At 50.0% G+C, this 17802-nt stretch overlaps 3 protein-coding genes across 4 annotated transcripts; 1 reads left to right on the top strand and 2 right to left on the bottom strand.

Annotated features, from left to right (window-relative positions):
- Nucleotides 1–120: 120 nt before the first annotated feature.
- On the top strand, nucleotides 121–11689 carry LOC6591834 (nascent polypeptide-associated complex subunit alpha, muscle-specific form). 2 transcript variants are annotated; one of them, XM_026995368.1, is made up of 8 exons: nucleotides 121–521; nucleotides 580–795; nucleotides 893–939; nucleotides 1137–2656; nucleotides 2724–2789; nucleotides 2845–3294; nucleotides 3358–5488; nucleotides 5921–11689. In XM_026995368.1, exons 1-8 carry the CDS (start codon nucleotides 348–350, stop codon nucleotides 11553–11555), a joined length of 10239 nt encoding a protein of 3412 aa, XP_026851169.1. In that variant the 5' UTR covers nucleotides 121–347; the 3' UTR covers nucleotides 11556–11689. The 2 variants fall into 2 exon arrangements, with proteins under 2 accessions (XP_026851169.1, XP_002017202.1); XM_002017166.2 differs by having other exon boundaries at nucleotides 3358–11689.
- A 1123-nt stretch (nucleotides 11690–12812) lies between these two features.
- Nucleotides 12813–15077, bottom strand: LOC6591833 (glycerophosphodiester phosphodiesterase 1). The gene is made up of 6 exons (XM_002017165.2): nucleotides 14877–15077; nucleotides 14453–14771; nucleotides 14231–14382; nucleotides 13964–14168; nucleotides 13729–13904; nucleotides 12813–13665 (listed from the first exon to the last, which is right to left on the bottom strand). The coding sequence occupies exons 2-6, from the start codon at nucleotides 14756–14758 to the stop codon at nucleotides 13512–13514; spliced, it is 993 nt and encodes a 330-aa protein (XP_002017201.1). The 5' UTR covers nucleotides 14759–14771; nucleotides 14877–15077; the 3' UTR covers nucleotides 12813–13511.
- A 1571-nt stretch (nucleotides 15078–16648) lies between these two features.
- On the bottom strand, nucleotides 16649–17549 carry LOC6591832 (trypsin-4). The gene is made up of 2 exons (XM_002017164.2): nucleotides 16969–17549; nucleotides 16649–16889 (listed from the first exon to the last, which is right to left on the bottom strand). Exons 1-2 carry the CDS (start codon nucleotides 17547–17549, stop codon nucleotides 16697–16699), a joined length of 774 nt encoding a protein of 257 aa, XP_002017200.1. The 3' UTR covers nucleotides 16649–16696.
- Between the last annotated feature and the right edge of the window lie 253 nt (nucleotides 17550–17802).

Here is a 17802-nt window from a genome sequence, read left to right as displayed (position 1 = left end):
TTAAGCGAGTTGTCAGCCCCAAAGAACTCAATTTCGAACTTAACGCCTACATTGGCGCAATTGCATCCGATTGGCAGGTCACACTCGCGCGTCCATTGCAAAAAAAAATTCCGTCAGATATTAAAAATATCGTACTGCAGGGGGAAACAGCATAGTTGTTGTGTGAAAAGTGTACCAATTACTGTGAACAACTATTAGGCCAGGTGTTTATTCGCGACTCGCTTAAGTCTCGCTCGTCTCCTCCGCCGTGCGGCTTCTTTTCGGTTTTTTTTTTGCACCCAAGCCAAAGCCAAAGTTGCGCCACTCACACTCCTACTTTGCGGCCGGGCCGCAGCATTTCCAGCAAAATGTCTTTGGATGGCGCTAAATTGCGGTATGTTGACGAAAGCGGCTTGCCCGTGGTTGTGGCGGCCAAAGGACGCACCTTCCAGGTGGGTTCGTATCTGAGCTGTGACCTGGTCCTGGATGGGCCCCAGGTTGAGGAGCTGCTTTGCGAAATAAAATGCGACGCCTTCGGCAGGGTGAGTGGAGGGGGGAGTGCATCGATTTGCCCTATCAACAGCATGTGCTTGTCCCCAGGTAACCATCAACAACAAATCGCTTAAGGAGCTCGTCCATCTGAACGATAAGGTTCTGCATGGCAAGCGGCCGCTGCTACATGGCGGACGCATCACCATACTCAATCAGGTCTACACTTGGGAGTTCCCCAAGATCTCCGAGACGGAAGATGTGCCGCGCACTCCCGAACGCCTGTCGCCCGTTGAGCAGGCTTCCAACTCCTGCCCATCCCTGAAGGTATGTCGATTCGGAGTATCTGCAGAGGCCACATACAGTACCAAGTACAGTTTCTCAAGACGAACTTTCCCTTTGTTTCCCTCTGTTTGCCTTACAGTTGCAGTCCCACCGTCCTCAGATCGACAAGCGTTTGACCGTGCACAAGTAAGTGAAGCCGTCTGGCAGGGCCGGCAGTCACCCAGGTAGACGACGGCCAACCCTAAAATATCCTTCATCACTCTGGGTGTGTTTGTGTGTGTGTGTTTTTTTTCCGTTTGTGTCTGTGTCTGTGCACACATATTCCCTACATATGTTGGTTGTCCTAGAATTTGGCCCTATAATCATCAATGTTTTCTTTGCAGCTTTCGCTATTGCATCAATTCGGATGACGAGGGCAACACTTCGATTGAGTCGCGGGATGAAAGCGATGCCCATGTGGAGGCAGACGAAAGCCAACGCTGCAAGACTCCGCCAAATGCAGACGACGAGCCAGCAGCCGAAGCTGGTCAGACTCCGAAAGTAGATCTTCTGGATGCCACGCAAAACAAAGAGAACACCGCCACCCCACCAGCCAGTCACAAAAAGCTGCTGAAGCTCTGTGCCCTCTCCGATGTGGTCATCACCTCGTTCTCGCCCCGCGAGACTGGTGTCAAGACGGAGAAGTCCTTCACATGTGTCCGCAAACCCAACGTGACGACAATCTCCACGCCCAAGAGCGTCTACAGCACGCCAAAGAGCGTGCTGTCGGAGCTGAATGAGGACAGCTGCAGTCGGGATCTGCTCGACTTCAGCACACCATCCACATCGAAGAAGACCCGGCGGAAGACCTCCATGTATCTCATTGACCTGACAACACCACAAAAGCTGCGTCCCACGCTCAAGCATACGCCCATCATTGTGTCCGACAGCGCCGACGAATCGTCAGGTGCCTCGCCGCTCGTCATAGACATAACCCAAGCGGACACGCCGCCATCTCCAGCTCCAGCTCCGTCGCACCAAGTGGCCAAGACACCCAAGAGACTGGCGGCTGCGGCGACCCCCAAGCGAACGCCACAGTCCCTGATGAAACGGGCTCTGCTGACGAGTACCAAAAAGCAGATTGCTGCCAATCGAGCAGAGCCAACCACGCCTGTGGCCGCGCCGAAACGACCATCTCTGCTGCAGGCGCGTCGTCAGTGCCTCACCACACCGACTCGTCTGCCTTTCCATCCACTGAAACGAACCGCTGCCCAACGAGCGGCCGATCAGGAGAAGGCCAAGACACCCAGGACCTCGCCTCGCAAGCGACCATCTCTGTTCTTTGCCAGTCCCCGGGAGAACAAACTGTCCCAGATGAGGCAGTCCCTGGCTGGGGCCAGGCGCAGTCCCAATGTGGAAATGAGCAACAAGTTGGTGTCCAAGGCTCGACGCTCCCTCAGCAACTCTCCCAGGGATGGTTCCCCCAAGCTAGGGTCGCCTAGGATCGGGTCACCCAGGCATGGATCACCCAAGCCAGCCTCGTCCATCGCCCCATTGACACCACAAACGAGCGGAAGCGTGGGGAAGGAATTAAATATATCCAAAAGCAAATGCTCCACCCCGGAGAAGCTGGACGACTCTGGGGATGATCTGAGCCGCACGTTTACCATCAAGGATGATGATGATGAAAGCGGAGGAGAGCCAAGCAGAGCGGGATCAACAGTCGAGGCTTTTGCTTCTTTAATGGCCGGAGAAATGGGCAGCACTAAAGCCACCCAGGAGGTCATAGAAGACAGTTTAAAGAGTCTCAAAACAGCGGTAGCCACTGAAGAGCCACCAGTAGATGCAGTAGATGAGATTCCCATTATCGAGGATAGCATATGTGAAGAGATTCACGTAGATTTGCCCGAGAAAATCGTCGAGGGTAAGTGGGGAAAAGGAATCTTTGAATCGAGTCCAGTTCGTACAGCATAAACCCTTTTTTCCTTCAGGTGCGGTTTTGATTGACGACAGCATTTGCGAGGAGCTCCCCACAGATCCGAAAGCCAATGCAGAAGGTAAGACATGAATTGCATTTCAGAATGAATGGCCCTCAACAAGCCTTGATTTTAGAAGCATCACAAAAGGACCAACTGGAGAGTCTGGAGACGATTGAAGAGGACAAAACTTCCCTTGTAAAAGCGTCAACAGTTGAGAAGCCGGCTATGGAAGTGGAGAAAGAAGCTCCAGCTTTACAGACACCCCTGCCTCGAAGGAGTTCGCGGCGCCTCTCCGCTGACCAGAGGACTTTGGCCACCACTCCGCGACGCAGCACTCGCCGAGCCTCTGTCGAGGTCAATAGCGGCCAGAATGTAATCGGCCAATGCACGCGACGCGCCTCTTGCTCTGCGGCCGATACACAGGCCCTGGCCACGCCCACGCGAAAGCGTCGTCTGACAGAGGAGATGGGCACGCCAACGCGGCAGTCGAAGCGCCTGCTAAACACGCCCAAGCGAACCAATTTAGTCGATGAATCCGTCGGCGACATGGGCGTCATTGTGGAGGAAGCTGCTCCGGCAGATGGTAGGCTGATAATTAGACACGTCCTTGGGATTAAATATATCTCAAGTGTTTGCTTTGTTACAGAAAAAGAAAAAGCGGCCGCTGAAGACGAGGATTACGGCACGGAACTGGCCACAGATGAGCCCGACAATGTGGACTATCATGGCCTGAGGGATATGCTAAAGACGCCCAAGAGCTGCAGCACGCCGTTGTACAAGGGCTTGCGGGAACTGATGCAGACCCCCAAGATGCCTGCCTCGCCCATTCTGGGCAACATTGAGGAGCTGCTGGAGCGCTCTGACAGCGTCTCGGACACGCCGCGAAGGAGCAGGCACAGAGCACCAGCGGAAGAGCCAGAAGGCAGGGACCTCGACCGTATTTTGAAGACACCCAGTGCCAAGAACATCATGGTCCCCAATGAGCCGGCCAGTGCGGTGCTACATTCGCGCAAGGATTACACCAGCGACTCGGTGCTGATAAGTTGCAATTTGAGCGTTGGAAGGCACACTCTGCCCCTGGACAATATCTTCCACGATGTACCCAGCACGTCCGCTGTCCATGCGCACGACAGTGAATTCGAAATAAATGTGACTTCCATCAGCACAGCCACTGACGCCGATCCCCTGGCTGCCTCCAAGCGAAACGAATCGGTCTCGTCGGAGGACCTGATGAACTTGAGTGCTGCCACGACTTACAGGAAGACTGCGACGACCAGCACCACCTACAAAGCTGCCATCAGGGCGGACCTAAACCTCAGCACACTGACTGAGGAGAGAGGGGCGTCCAGGGACACCTCGCCAAGCGTCAACGACATAAGCGGCATCCAGCTGCTGGATCAGACCTCGGATTCGATGTTCTCCGACCCTCTGGTAGTGTCAGTCTCTGGTGTTGAATCGGGCGACGTGACCGTGGAGGAGACCAAGGCTCAGACCGTCCGTCCGCCATCTGAACCGATCCCGAGTGACGATCGTTCCGACACTGACTCAATCGTGGGTCTGAGCGAACCCTTGGTGTTCAGCGATGATGAGGAGACAATCGCAGAAAAAGACATTCCCCACAAGAAGGTGGAAGAATCTGCTGTGACATCGCCCAACAAACACGCTGCCACAGACCCAACTAATACAAATGGCAAAGATATACCTATATCCGTCGAGGAATCCATAGAAGCCGTCGATTCTTTAGTCGATGAGATTTCGTTGATCGAAGTACAAGACATCACGACTGAAAGCAGCATCAATGCCACCAAAGGCAACACCATGTCCAACGACTCTTCAATGATAATTGAACTGGACTTAAGCGAAGACACCAAAGCACCGCAGGCTAAAGAAACGGATGTCTCCTCTGTCGTGGAGGCTACGATTACCGAGTCCGAGACTTATCCTCTGGACTCTACAATCGAATATTCGGCCATTGAGCTGAACGTCTCAAGCCCAGTCACAGCTGCCAAACCGGAAATACTCGTATCAGAAGTGGAAGCATCGTCCTCCAAGGAGTTGCCAGAGGAAAGCGCAGCCGAAAAGTCTGAGGTTGAAGTTGAATCGGCACCCAAAGAGCTGCCAGAAGAAAGCATCACAGACAAGGGCACTGAAAGGAAGCCTGTGGAAGAGAGGTCACCAATCAAGGAGGCCCCAGAGAGTGCAGTCCGAGACATAGATGAGGAGGAGAAGGAGAGTTGTGAAGAATATCCAGCTCCAAAGGAAAAGGAAGATACTCCATCAGTTGAGAATAGTTTGGATATCATTGAGCAAATGCCAGAAGCAAAGGAAACGCCAACCGATGTATCTTTGGTCGAAGAAGGATCTGAGGTAGAGGATATCCTGGGACTGTCGGCTGTTGTAAACGCTGTTCAAGATACAATTGACTTCGAAGATCCACAGACACTATCCCATGAGACGGCTACAAGCACAGACGAACCCGAACACAAAGAATTGGAAGCTTCCAGTGCGCCCAAGCCTGCTGGGGAACAACAAAGCGAAGCGTCTCCTGCTACAGAGTCAGCAAGTGAACCAGCAAAAGAAGCCCATAGTCTGGAAGTGGACTCAAATGTAGTGGACGTGACACAAGACATCAGCAGAGCTGAGAGTCCAAAGGAAGCTGAGACACCACCTGAAGATGGGGCAATTCAATTGGATGCATTCAGCATTTTAGAAACTGTTGACCAAGAGTCCACGTCCATCATCGATCCACCGCAAGAAGCTGATGTGGTGCCAGAAAAATCTTTGATTGAAAAGTTACCAGAAGAGTCTTTGATTGAAGAAGTGCCAGAGGAATCTTTGATTAAAGAGGTGCCAGAGGAATCGTTGATTAAACAGGTGCCAGAAGAATCTTTGATTGAAGAGGAGCCAGAGGAATCATTGATTGAAGAGGTGCCAGAGGAATCGTTGATTAAAGATGTGCCAGAGGAATCTTTGATTGAAGAGGAGCCAGAGGGATCTTTGATTGAAGAGGTGCCAGAGGAATCGTTGATTAAAGATGTGCCAGAGGAATCTTTGATTGAAGAGGAGCCAGAGGGATCTTTGATTGAAGAGGTGCCAGAGGAATCGTTGATTAAAGATGTGCCAGAGGAATCTTTGATTGAAGAGGAGCCAGAGGGATCTTTGATTGATGAGGTGCCAGAGGAATCGTTGATTAAAAATGTGCCAGAGAAATCTTTGATTGAAAAGTTACCAGAAGAGTCTTTGATTGAAGAGGTGCCACAAGAGTCTTTGATTGAAGAGGAGCCAGAGGAATCGTTGATTAAAGAGGCGCCACAAGAATCGTTGATTAAAGAGGTGCCAGAAGAATCTTTAATCGAAGAGGTGCCAGAGGAATCTTTGATTAAAGAGGACCCAGAAGAATCTTTGATTGAAGAGGAGCCAGAGGAATCGTTGATAAAAGAGGTGCTAGAGGAATCTTTAGTCGAAGAGGTGCAAGAAGAATCGTTGATTGAAGAGGCGCCAGAGGAATCTTTAGTTGACGACTTGCCAGAGGAATCTTTTATCGAAGAGGTGCCAGAGGACTCTTTAATTGAAGAGATTCAAGACGATTCCATTGCATTGGAAACCACGCTAGATGAAATTCGACCTGAGGATCAGCAGACCAATGGTCCCAAAGTGGAAGAGCTGCCCAGCCGAAACCAGAAAGAGGACGCGTCCCCACTGGACGTGCCTAGCGATGCGGAGGCAAACGAGAAACCTGCAGCTGGAGGGCAGGATGGCAGCACGAAATCCGCAATCGACACAGCAAAGGAAACAAATAATCTGGATGAATCAACTGCCGGGGATCTAGCTGAAGATGAGGTGATTCAATTGGATGCCTCAAACCGACTTGAAGATGTTTCCACCGTCGAGGAAATGCCAGAACCTGAAGCATCTCCAGCCGAAGAACCTGCAGATGGAAAGGATAAAGAGGATGCCATTCAACAAGATGCAAAGCCAGAAGACACAACCCAAAACGAGAGTCCAAGTGAAGGTCAACGGAGCAATGGCCAGGATGCGGAAACATCGGCCTCGGAAGCTGCCGAGAAAACGTCTCCCAGCGACAAATCTGTTATCGGGAAACCTGAAGAGGCTTTCCTTCTGGAGGAGTCAACAGACATGGAGTTAACGAAGGATGAGTTCATCCCGGAGGTCGCAAAGGAAGTCGAGAAATCCCCAACGAAGGAACCTGCCAGAGAGAACGGAAATGACGAAGAGGTCATCCAATTAGATGACTCCAACACTTTTGAAGATGTGGTGGCCACCTCAGATGGTCGCAAATCCCCAAGCGATGAACTCCTTAAAGCAGTTGATGAAGAACTCGCCCACGAAGCGGAGACATTGCCCTCGGAACAGACTTCAGTCCAGAGGAAATCGACTAACGACGACAAAGTCATTCCAGGGGATGCCTCGAGCAATGCAGAAACGCACGAAGCCGACATCGATCAGTCACTTTCTGGCCACACGACGGAGGATGAGATCACTGCTGACGTCTCAGCTGTAGACCCTAAAGCAACGCCAACAGCCACAGCCATTGAGTTACCCAAAGAAATTGAAATGAAGTCCACATCTGAGGCGGAAGTCATCCCCGAGACTTGCACAACCAACGAAGCGGCTGCTTCTCCAGAGGATTCAACTTCTGAGAAAGTTTCGGAAGCAACTCCGAATGAACATAAAGTCGAAGCGATTATCTCAACACCAGAACGGAATATTCAACATGAAACTGAAACAGAAACCGGACCTGAAGCTGAGCAAAGAGGTCCATCCCCTTCAGTTGAGGCGCCTGTAGATGCAGCGAAAGAACTGCCTCAATCAACCCCAGGAAAAGAAGAGGAAACATCAGAGATTGTTTTGCGATCTACTAAGGAACCTGCTCTTAGTGACCCATGTTCTATCGCTGAGGGATCTGTCACCCCACCACCTGCAGTTCATCCTGTTAAGAATCCATTGCCTGAAAAGGAAGAGGAATCCGCACAGACTGAAAGTTCTGAAGTTCCTGTTCCCAGTGCTCCAACTTCTATCGTTGAGGAAGGCACCCCTTCTCTTGCAGACGAGAAGGCATTAGGGGAATCAAAGGAACTGCCCCAATCATCAGCACAGAAAGAAACATCAGAGATTATTTTTGAATCTACTAAGGAACCTTCTCTTAGTGCCCAAAGTTCCATCGCTGAGGAAAGCACCCCATCACCTGTAGTCGAGGTTCCTGGACCAGAAAAAGCAGAGGAATCCGCACAAACTCGCTCCGAACATTCTAGGGGATCTGTTCCCAATGCTCCGACTTCAAGCGTTCAGGAAGAGCCCGCTCCACTGGCAGTTCAGGAGCCATTGGGAGAACTCTCTCAATCATCACCAGACAAAGGACAGGTATCAGTAGAGATTCGATCAGACTCTACTAAGGAACCTGCTCCCAATGCACCGATCTGCATCGATGATGAAAGCACACCTTTATCCACCGAGGAAATACAATCAGTTTCCTCAACATCAGAGTCTGAAGAAGTAGTCGATGAGACCCCCACAAATCAGTCGATAATCGGCTTGAATGCTGCAAACAAACCATCTGCAAGTACAGGTCAAAGTGCGAACGACGAGATCCAAATAATATCAGACGATAGTCAGTCAGTGTCGTCCCCGAAAGAAGAAACTTCCAGCCAAGATGACGACGAAGATGACGATGAGGATTGCGATGAGGCCATGGACATGCTGGAAGAACAAGTCGATCCTGTGGATCTGCACGTGAATAGAAGGGAAACCACCACCAAAGTGTTCCCCTCTAAGGTCCAAATGGATGATGATGTGATTGAGTTGAGCGACTCAAATTCGAGCCACGATCCGCAGGAGAAAGTACCAACAGAAACTACAGCAGCCACAGTGGAAGCCGCAACAGAAGCCCCTGAAGCAGAGAAACCTTCGTCTTCGGGTGCGCCCGCTGGGGTTGTGGAGCCCAAAGCCATGTCTGTTAAATCATATACTACTGGTTCTGCAAAGGAAGATGAAGTTGCAGCCGCAACCGCCCCTGAAGATACACCAAGAGAGGCCGCACTCGAGCTTACTCCGGCCCCAACTGAAACGACAGGTGCCTCCGTATCCGAGACACAAACACTTGGATCCGCTCTGGATGAAGAACAGGATATCGCAGCTGAGTCTGAACGAGACAGAAGGAATACGCTAGCTACGGAAAAGCCGCTCGAAAAGCCGAATTCTGAAAACGGGAATCAAGCGCTTGAAGAAAACACCTTGAAAAATGTTGAAGAAGAGAAGGATGCAGAAAACAGGGAAAAGCAAGAGCCAGAGGTGGCTGCAGAAGAAGCAGTCAAGCAGGAGGCGAGGAAGGTAACAAGACTGGCACGCAATGACGGGCAGCCGCCCGCTAAGGAGATTCAGCCAGCCGCCAAAAGAGCCAGAAAGGGCTCGTCCGTGGAGAGAACTGCAGAGGCCAGCGAATTGGAGAGGCCAAGGCGGCGGGGCCGCAAACCGTCCGCCGAGGTACAGCCAATCCTCGAGGAAAAGGAAGTCATCACGAACACGAGACGGGGACGAAAGCCGTCCAAGCAATCATCAGAGGAGGCAAAGGACAACGAAGCACAGCCGAAGACGGAGGAGATTCTGAATCCCATCACAGAGGACAACATGCCTTCCGAACATGTTAAACAAATGGATCCACCAAAGCGAAACCAGGAGGAATCCAAGGAGCTGCTCCCTTCGACAACAAAGCGTGGACGCGGACGTCCTCCATCAGCGGAGAAGGATCAAGCACGGAAGGCCAAAGCCCAGAACCTCCTGGCAGCCGTCAAAGTAGATCAAACAGTGGACTCCGCGCCAAAGAAGCTCCCAAAACGAGTTCGCAAAACACCCGAAGTGGTCCAGGAGGAGCATATGGAGGTTATGCCTGAGACATCAAAGCGAAACAGACGAGCTCCAACAGCAGAGAAGGAGGCCACAAAGGATGATCCACACATCCCCAAAACCCAGGAGCATCTGGCAGCCATCATAGAAGATCCACCAGCTCTGGATGAACCAAAGAAGACCCTGAAACGAGCCCGCAAGTCCTCAGAGCTTGTAAAAACCGAGGAGGCCAGTCAGCAGCCGGCTAAAGAGGGCCAGCCAGATGCCCAGGCAGATAGACCCAAGCGACGTGGACGCAAACCTTCCATGGATGTGGAGGTGGCAGCTCCGGAGGTGCCCGAGCATCCCAGGCGCCGAGGACAGAAAGCAGATCCAACACCAGAGAAAGAATCAGCCTTAATGAAGCCCGTGGACCATCATCTGGAGGAGATCGCTGAGGAAATCGAGCGAGAGCCAGAGCCAAAGAAGCTGCTGCTGGACGAGGAGGAGCCCAAGGCACGGCGACGCGGACGCAAAGCCACAGCCGAGACGACGGATGTCCCAGTGGAGCATGTCGAGGCTGCCAGCTCTCGGCGGCGCGGACGCAAGGCGACCGTGGAGGAGGGCACGGCCGACCAGGTGGAGCCCAAATCAAAGCGTCACAGCGGAGAGGGCCCACCACTGGAGACTCCTCTTCCCGAGATCCAGGAAGCATCAACGGTAAAGCCAACGCGACGCGGTCGCAAACCAAGCGTGGATGTGGATACAGCAGAGAAGAAGCAGCCAACGCGAGCTCTCCGGAAGCCATCGACGAGTGTCGACGAGGGGACACCCCAAGCCAAAAAGACAACGGCACGAAGAGGACGCAAAGCTTCCGCCCAAGCTGAAGGTATCGATGCACAGAAAAATGTGCAGGATGTGACCACAGAGTTGTCAGCCACCGTTACTGCCACCACTTTGGCCTCCGCAGAGAAGCCCAACGATGGGGTATACCCCTCGCCCTCCCACACCGAGGATGAACTGACGCCGCGTCGACGCGAGGGACGCAATCTTCCACGGAAGAACTACACAGAAGTTCCCGACGATGACAAGCCCAGCTCTGGATCACGGCGTAACCGAAAGCCGGTGACCAGCGGCAAGGCAGCAGCTGCCAAGACGCTCGAGATGGAGGTGCATCCCACCACGCCAACACCCTCTCAGAAGGGGCCACCGATCGAAGAGGCAGTCAGAGCTACCCCAGCCACTCCAGAGATGGCCACGGTGACCTTGCCGGACCCCACAACTTCGCAGAGACGTGAGGGACGAAATCTGCCGCGCAAGAACTACACAGAAGCCCCCGACGATGACAAGCCGACCCCGTCCCGCAGCCGGCGCCAAAGGAATCCGACGGTCAAGGCCCTGGAGCTGATTGTGGACACCACGCCCAGACCAGCCACGCCCAGGCGACGCAGGGGAAAGGCCGGCACTGAGGAGCCGCACGAGGAAGCGCCTGCAGCGAAGAAGGTGGCCGAGGAAACAGAGGTAGCAACGGTCGCCGCAGTCAAAGGACGTGGCACCCGGCGCAAGGCCGAGGATGAGGCTGAAGCAGATTCTGCAGCGCCCACCAAGCATGCGGCACGAGCAGGCAACGCACGCAAAGCCAAGGTCGAGACTGAGCCAGATTCAGAGGACCAGCCGGCCACCAAGAAAGCACGTGGCGGAGCCCGTGCTAAGACACCAGCGGTGATCATTTCTGACGAGGAGTCTGCAGAGCAGCCCGTGGTGGCTGTGTCCGCCAAAAAACCAGCCGCCCGTGGACGCGGACGAGCTGCCAAGGCAGTCCCAATTGTCGAGCCAGAGGCAATGCAGCCCGTTCCGTCGGCGGAAGCCGCTGCCCCCTCAGCCTCGACGGCACGCAGCGGCCGTGCCAAGAAGGTGCACTTCGAGGCCACTCTCCCAGTGGCAGATTCCGCCACCAGCAACGACGAGGCGCCCAAGAGAGCGACACGCTCCCGCCGCAAATAAGGAACTTCATTTGCATCTTGCATTTGCCCCATTGTTTATACATATATAAATATTCTCTATCGTACAATTGTTTTTAAGCTTTCACACATTTTACGAACTTCTGTATAAAATAAAATTACATCTATGCATGGCTATTTCTAAGCTCTATCATTAGTACTACGTGCATACAATCCTCTCCTGTCAGCCCCGCAAAAGGTTCACATTCCCTCGCTCAGAAATGTAAGACCTTAATAGACCTAGGCATACCATATATACAGATATACATACATATACATATATAATGTAAGACATCCCCCCAAATAATAAAGAAAAATTAAACAAAACTTTGTTCCAATCTACAATTAATGGACGCGTTCACCAGGACCAGCCGAAATGAGGCGGGAAAATCGAAACTGAACAAATCGGATAAGTTTAAAAGATACCTATGAACTTTTAAAGTTGACCATATGCATCCTTCGGATCGATTCTCAAAGAGTATAGGAGTATATTAGGTTTGTGGTGGAAGTGAATGGGTGTAGACCCAGAAGGAAGCGTTTCCGATCCCATAAAGTATATATATTCTCGATCAACATCAATAGCCGGGTCGATGTAGCCATGTCTGGTCTGTCCATCCATGCGTCCGTCTAGATCTCAGAGACTAAAAAACCAAAACAACCAAATTTTGTATTTACACTCCTGTGATATCACACTGTTACAAGTTTATTTCGCCCACACAAAGTACGAAAATCTGTGGCATCCACAATTTTGAAACTACGAGAAACCGCAAACGCAGAATCATAGAGAATGATTATATAACAACCAGTTTCAGGAGTCTGGTTTAGATGGATGCAATATTGGATGAGTGGATGTCATTTAATTAACTTATGATCCACATTTTCGATGAGGGAATCGACCGTCTGGTAAGTCATGTTAGGATCATTTTGAAGAATTTATACCATTGCCATCACACCGGATACCTCGAACACCGTACAGGCAGCTTCTCTCGCTCAGCAATATACAATTTATTAAAACGGAAGAAAACCCTTATATGCGTCATTTATCTAAACCTTTTACCGACTGATAATACAAATGCTGACAAGCTGAGCAGATGCATCTATAAGAAAACGCTTAGACTTGATTTTTGAGTTTATATCAATCTTTTCCACTATCTTTATTTACTCATCGGATCATCGTGTCGTAATAAAATGAAATTTTCATCATTGTTTTTTTTGGTATAGTCGTATAGATAATGCTCGTTGGAACACAAATCGTTTGCTCTTCTCGGATTAGACGTAAGAAACTTAATTGTATTTGTTGTCGGGACTTGGTCTTAGACAAGTTATTCTTTTGGGATCTGCATAACAATGGGAACATTCGTGAAAAATGGCCAAATGTTCGGCATTCTAGAAAAGCTGCGCGTGTATGTTTGTATATACTACATACATATATAGAGCACATCAAAAAAGCAATATACTACCTTATGGGGTATACATTTGTGTACATGCGAGTATAGTACATGTGTAGAAATATCGTACAAAATTTGAGAACAGAACATATCAGGCAGGGTATATGAAAATATAGACATAATTAAATAGAAAACATATATAAAAATAAACAAACAGGACGTCAATATAAAAAATAAAATATAAAAAGCATCCTGTAGCGGACAATAAATAAAGCACAAAACCTATTCAGACATAAATATACAGCTTCAATCTCACTGGTACAGCTAGTGGTACTGGTGCACAACGGGTAATACTTTCAAAAGCTTCTACAGATACGGAACACGTACTAAAAACGCATTTTATAAACACATATCGAGTGTGGGGGAGGGGAGTGAACGTGGGCACTAAAAACGAATTACTCTTAAGAATTAAGTGTGGCGCAGCTAAATGCAAACAGTTTCTCTGTATGTGCGCTCCTGTCTGAGTTGTCTGAGTTGTGTTCGTTGACTTCCTCGCTGGTGAGTGGAACACCTTAGGCCTTCATCAGTAGATGCGGCTCGGAGCGCAGCGAGTCGGTCAAATATTGGATCTTCATGGTCTTCTGAAAATAGCGCTTCTCGTTGGGCGAGTTCACCATGTAGACGATTGGACGGACGCCAACATTGCGCCACAGGTCGGCAATGTGCCTGCCAAAAGCCAATTAAACATTAAAGAGTAGTCCAAAAAGAGAATACCAATGAATGGCTTACAAATTGAACTCTTCTTTGCTGAGAAAAACGACGCTTATGCCGATCACGGGGGCAATGATATTGCGAAAGATTGCACCATAGATTGAGGTAATCAGTGTGGAGGATTTGAGTATGGCCAGCGATAGATAGGTCTCATGCCACAGGCCACAAATGATCTCCGGACGCAGTTTGCGCAGCTGAAAAGAATAACAGGCATCAAAAGCATTCCCATAGAAGCATCCTCCTCTATGCATACCTGATAAATGGCAAGCGGCGAGCGACTAATAACAATTGTTCGCTGCGTAAACGCCTCATTGGCGGCCATAAACTTCTGCAGCTGGTCAAGCATGCGGGCACTGTTGTCGTGCAGGCGCAGGAAGAGCGTGGCCGAGGTAGCCTCCGCCTCCACATAGTCGGAGAGCTGCCTTAGCGTGGTCACTGACTCTGCCTCGAAGTGGGACCTGTGTATTGACATTTGAGTTTAATGAAGTTCCACTTGATTTGCCTCAGGCTCATGTCTCACCCCATAGGATGCTGCTCCGTGATGTTGAGTTTTTGCAGCTCGCTCAACGGCTGCTGAGCCACAGCCAGGCGACTGGGGTTAGCTATAACAATTTCCCCGCAGGATGTGAGACCGGCATCGAGAAGCACGTTCCGATATCCACGTGTTAGGCACTGAAAATGAGGGATGTTATTGATTTTTGCTGGGGTAAGGGCCGAAGCAACCACCGCCTCATGACGTCACCTTTTTGATTGCTGCCTTCGAGTTCTCGGGCGCATCGTAGCCGGCCGCCCGATTAGCGATGGGCCAGTAGCTCGGCCAATCATCCGGCGCGCTCAGCAGGCTGAGGAGCCGCTTCTCGTTGGGACTGCGCTGCAGCTTCACGAACTTGGAGGCCACACAGACGACGACGAGGCTCAGGGTGCACCAGGGTATGGCCAGGTTGCAGAACAGCCAAAACACGTTGAAGCAGAAGAAGATCATGCTCACCGAGCAGCACAGCAGCTGGTAGATCATCTTAATGCAGAGCCACAACCAGCGCCAGTACATTCAGCAGAGGGAACTGTTGAAAGATTGCACTTAAGTGTCTGTTTAGGGTCTATTTTTACCTCTAGTATTTGTTAGTTTCGTTGCTTTCTTGTGTCTTGTGTAAATGCACCGCACTCACCCTAAATAGAATGCGTGCCGCCACCACCACACCACCCGCTCTGCTCTGTTCCACCCGCTGATGCCGTTGCCACTCCCACGGCTGTTTTTCCTAGAATATATCACTGCCACCGCCCCACTGTTGACTCAGAACTTGGTTAAAGTCTAGCCCTCGATTTAGGTTCGGTTCAAAATTGTTTTTGTAACGGGCAGGGCCTAAAATAACCGTTCAAAAAAACTAAAATCTCGCACAAAACGAGTAAATCAGTGTGACCGCAGACTTTTCGCTAAAATATACAGTCAGTGTTGCCATTTCAGCTTATTTTAAGCTAGATTTGGCTTATTTTAAAACAAAATAGCTTGAAAAATATCTATCTTATTTAAAATTTCATTTAGCTTATTTTGGCTTCAAAAAATTTGGTACAAAACAATTTTTGCTATTTGATTGTATTGTTATATTTGTTAATTTTTAGCGAGAAATCGGACAAAAATCATATATCTTGTTCGTATTTTGGTATATCATCCAATTTTGTGTATATATGTATGGTAATAGCGTACTGCTGCTTTTGTAAGTCAACAATTGGGGCCAAGTCGTGGGAATTACGGCAGTATGCTGTCGCTATAAAACATATGCGTCCATTGCTAGCATGACACAAACTAACAAAATACCTCTTGTTAGAAAGTCCTCAAAAACAGAGGAGCAAAAGGCTCATAATGAAGTGGATAAAATCATGTTATTACTTTCTTTAAAAATTGAATTATATGTCCATTATTTTCATGGGTTTTTAATGTTAGATTATTTTTAAGCTTTTTTTTAATATTTAGCTTATTCCAGCTTATTTTTTCTTCAATCTAGCTTATGCTGACTCTCAAAATCTGGCAGCACTGGTACCCAGTGTGCCCGCAGCGCACTCCAACGGCCACATTACCCGCTGAATTTTGTATATAAAGCAGCTACGAGAAAGCCATAACCGGCCCGCCAGAATTCGAATTCCTCTCCTTTAACCTCCGCAACCACACTTCTTGGAGCGTAATCGAACCTCCGCAACCACACTTCTTGGAGCGTAATTGAACCTCCGCAACCACACTTCTTGGAGCGTTATTGAACCTCCGCAACCACACTTCTTGGAACGTTATTGAACCTCCGCAACCACACTTCTTGGAGCGTAATCGAACCTCCGCAACCACACTTCTTGGAGCGTTATTGAACCTCCGCAACCACACTTCTTGGAACGTTATTGAACCTCCGCAACCACACTTCTTGGAGCGTAATTGAACCTCCGCAACCAATCTTCTTCTCGGGGGGGCATGGCTTTTGATTCTATTAGTCGGTTTAAATTGATTAAAACTAAATTATTTAAAAGCTTATTAAAACTTAAATTAAATAAACCCTCGGCACAAAACATTGCCTGACCTGATGACGCACCTAGAAGTTGCTTAGCTTTTTGTGCCAAGCTTTGTCTTTGCTCATTATACCCACCCAGAACTGTGAGATCTGCTCCATGAGTCTGTAAGAGTAGTCCAGCCTGGGGACACCATCGACTGGCCTCAGATCGCCAATACTTTCAACTGGTTTCCCCAAACAGAAGCGTTTGTTGGTTTCCCTCTCGGGGCTTGGCTTCGTCGTCATCGATCCCGGATGCTCTCCCGGTATCTGGAACCTTAATTTGGTTTTTGAGATAAATCATGAATATGGTTGTGGTGTGGTTGCGGAGGTTTAATTCATTAGTTTACAATATTTAAGCTGCTTGACCAGACAGGAACTATCGATGAGGTTAGCGCGCACATTCAAAATAGGCTATCACGCATGTTATCCCGTATATTTCCTTTATTGATGGAGATTTACAATTTGGTGAGCAGACGTATCCAACGGCGTACAGTGGGGTGGGCCAGACGAGTGTACACGCCTGGATAATAGGGATCCGCACAGCTGACCCCCCAGGAAACGATGCCAATCAGAGTGCCTTCGGCACTGATGGGACCTCCGCTGTCGCCTTGACAGGCGTCCGTGTTTCTTGCGGCCGCACAGAACATTCTAGACAAGATGGTTGGACATTAATTAGAGATTCCAAGTGCCAAATCTCTCTCCCTATCTCTGCTCTCTGTACACTTACGCATCAGTGACGCCGCCGTGATTTTTCAAGGCGCTGTCACACTTTTCCTGATTAACGGTCTGCACAGTGGTGCTCATGAGGACCGGCGCCAGGACGGGATTAATGATATCCATGTGTCCCCAGCCAGAGACGACGGCGGACATGCCCTCCGGGATAGCCTCGCCCACAGCTGGCAGGCGGATGGGCGTCGTGGAAAGAGCTCCGACGGCAGTCCGCAGCAGAGCCACATCGAAATTCATGTCCGTTCGATCGTACGCGGGATGCTTGTAGATGGTCTGCACGGGCTGGATGGAACCGCCTGTGGTGCGCAGGACAGTGCCCTGGCGCAGGGTGAACTCGCGGGGACTCGTCTCGTGGTTGTCGATGCAGTGGGCCGCTGTTATAGCCCAGTTGCTGGCGAGGATGGAGGCACCACAGATGTGGATGGTGTGGCGCCGCAGTGAGAGCTGATAGGGGAACTCCCCCTCTGCGGCCTCTCGCCCATTAACAATGCGGCTATCCGGCAACCTCTGGGCAGCCGCATCGACGTTGGAGACGGCTAAAAGAGTCCCGACGACGAGGAGTGGAAGAAGCTTCTGCATGGCGCTGCTGACTCTTGAAAACTAAACATTATAGCGAGCCAATGAGTCGATATATTTGCTGCTTCTGTCTTTATCAATTGTCGTCGTTATCTCCGGGGTGTACATGATTTCTGTAGAAGCTGTATCTGTAATTAACCCTTGTCAATTGCTGCGCAGGGGCATCCATGGGTTTTTTTCCTCTGATATCTCTGAGATTCGGTGATTCTATTATTTTTTAAAGCGGGGACGGCAATGAACTTCCGCTTAAGCATGG

Source organism: Drosophila persimilis, unplaced genomic scaffold (assembly GCF_003286085.1).
Source record: "Drosophila persimilis strain 14011-0111.01,24,50 unplaced genomic scaffold, DperRS2 tig00000000-arrow-pilon, whole genome shotgun sequence".
In the NCBI taxonomy this organism is placed as follows: Eukaryota; Metazoa; Arthropoda; class Insecta; order Diptera; family Drosophilidae; genus Drosophila; species Drosophila persimilis.
This window is presented reverse-complemented; position numbering and strand designations above follow the sequence as displayed.

Coding starts and splice junctions, on each gene's coding strand:
- LOC6591833 (XM_002017165.2), bottom strand. CDS start 14,758: ATGTACTGGCGCTGGTTGTGGCTCTGCATTAAGATGATCTACCAGCTG. Junction 14,169..14,230: donor ACGGAGCAGCATCCTATGGG/GTGAGACATGAG, acceptor GTCAATACACAG/GTCCCACTTCGAGGCAGAGT. Junction 13,905..13,963: donor CGCCGCTTGCCATTTATCAG/GTATGCATAGAG, acceptor TATTCTTTTCAG/CTGCGCAAACTGCGTCCGGA.
- LOC6591832 (XM_002017164.2), bottom strand. CDS start 17,549: ATGCAGAAGCTTCTTCCACTCCTCGTCGTCGGGACTCTTTTAGCCGTC. Junction 16,890..16,968: donor CACGGCGGCGTCACTGATGC/GTAAGTGTACAG, acceptor CATCTTGTCTAG/AATGTTCTGTGCGGCCGCAA.
- LOC6591834 (XM_002017166.2), top strand. CDS start 348: ATGTCTTTGGATGGCGCTAAATTGCGGTATGTTGACGAAAGCGGCTTG. Junction 522..579: donor AATGCGACGCCTTCGGCAGG/GTGAGTGGAGGG, acceptor GCTTGTCCCCAG/GTAACCATCAACAACAAATC. Junction 3,295..3,357: donor GGAAGCTGCTCCGGCAGATG/GTAGGCTGATAA, acceptor GCTTTGTTACAG/AAAAAGAAAAAGCGGCCGCT.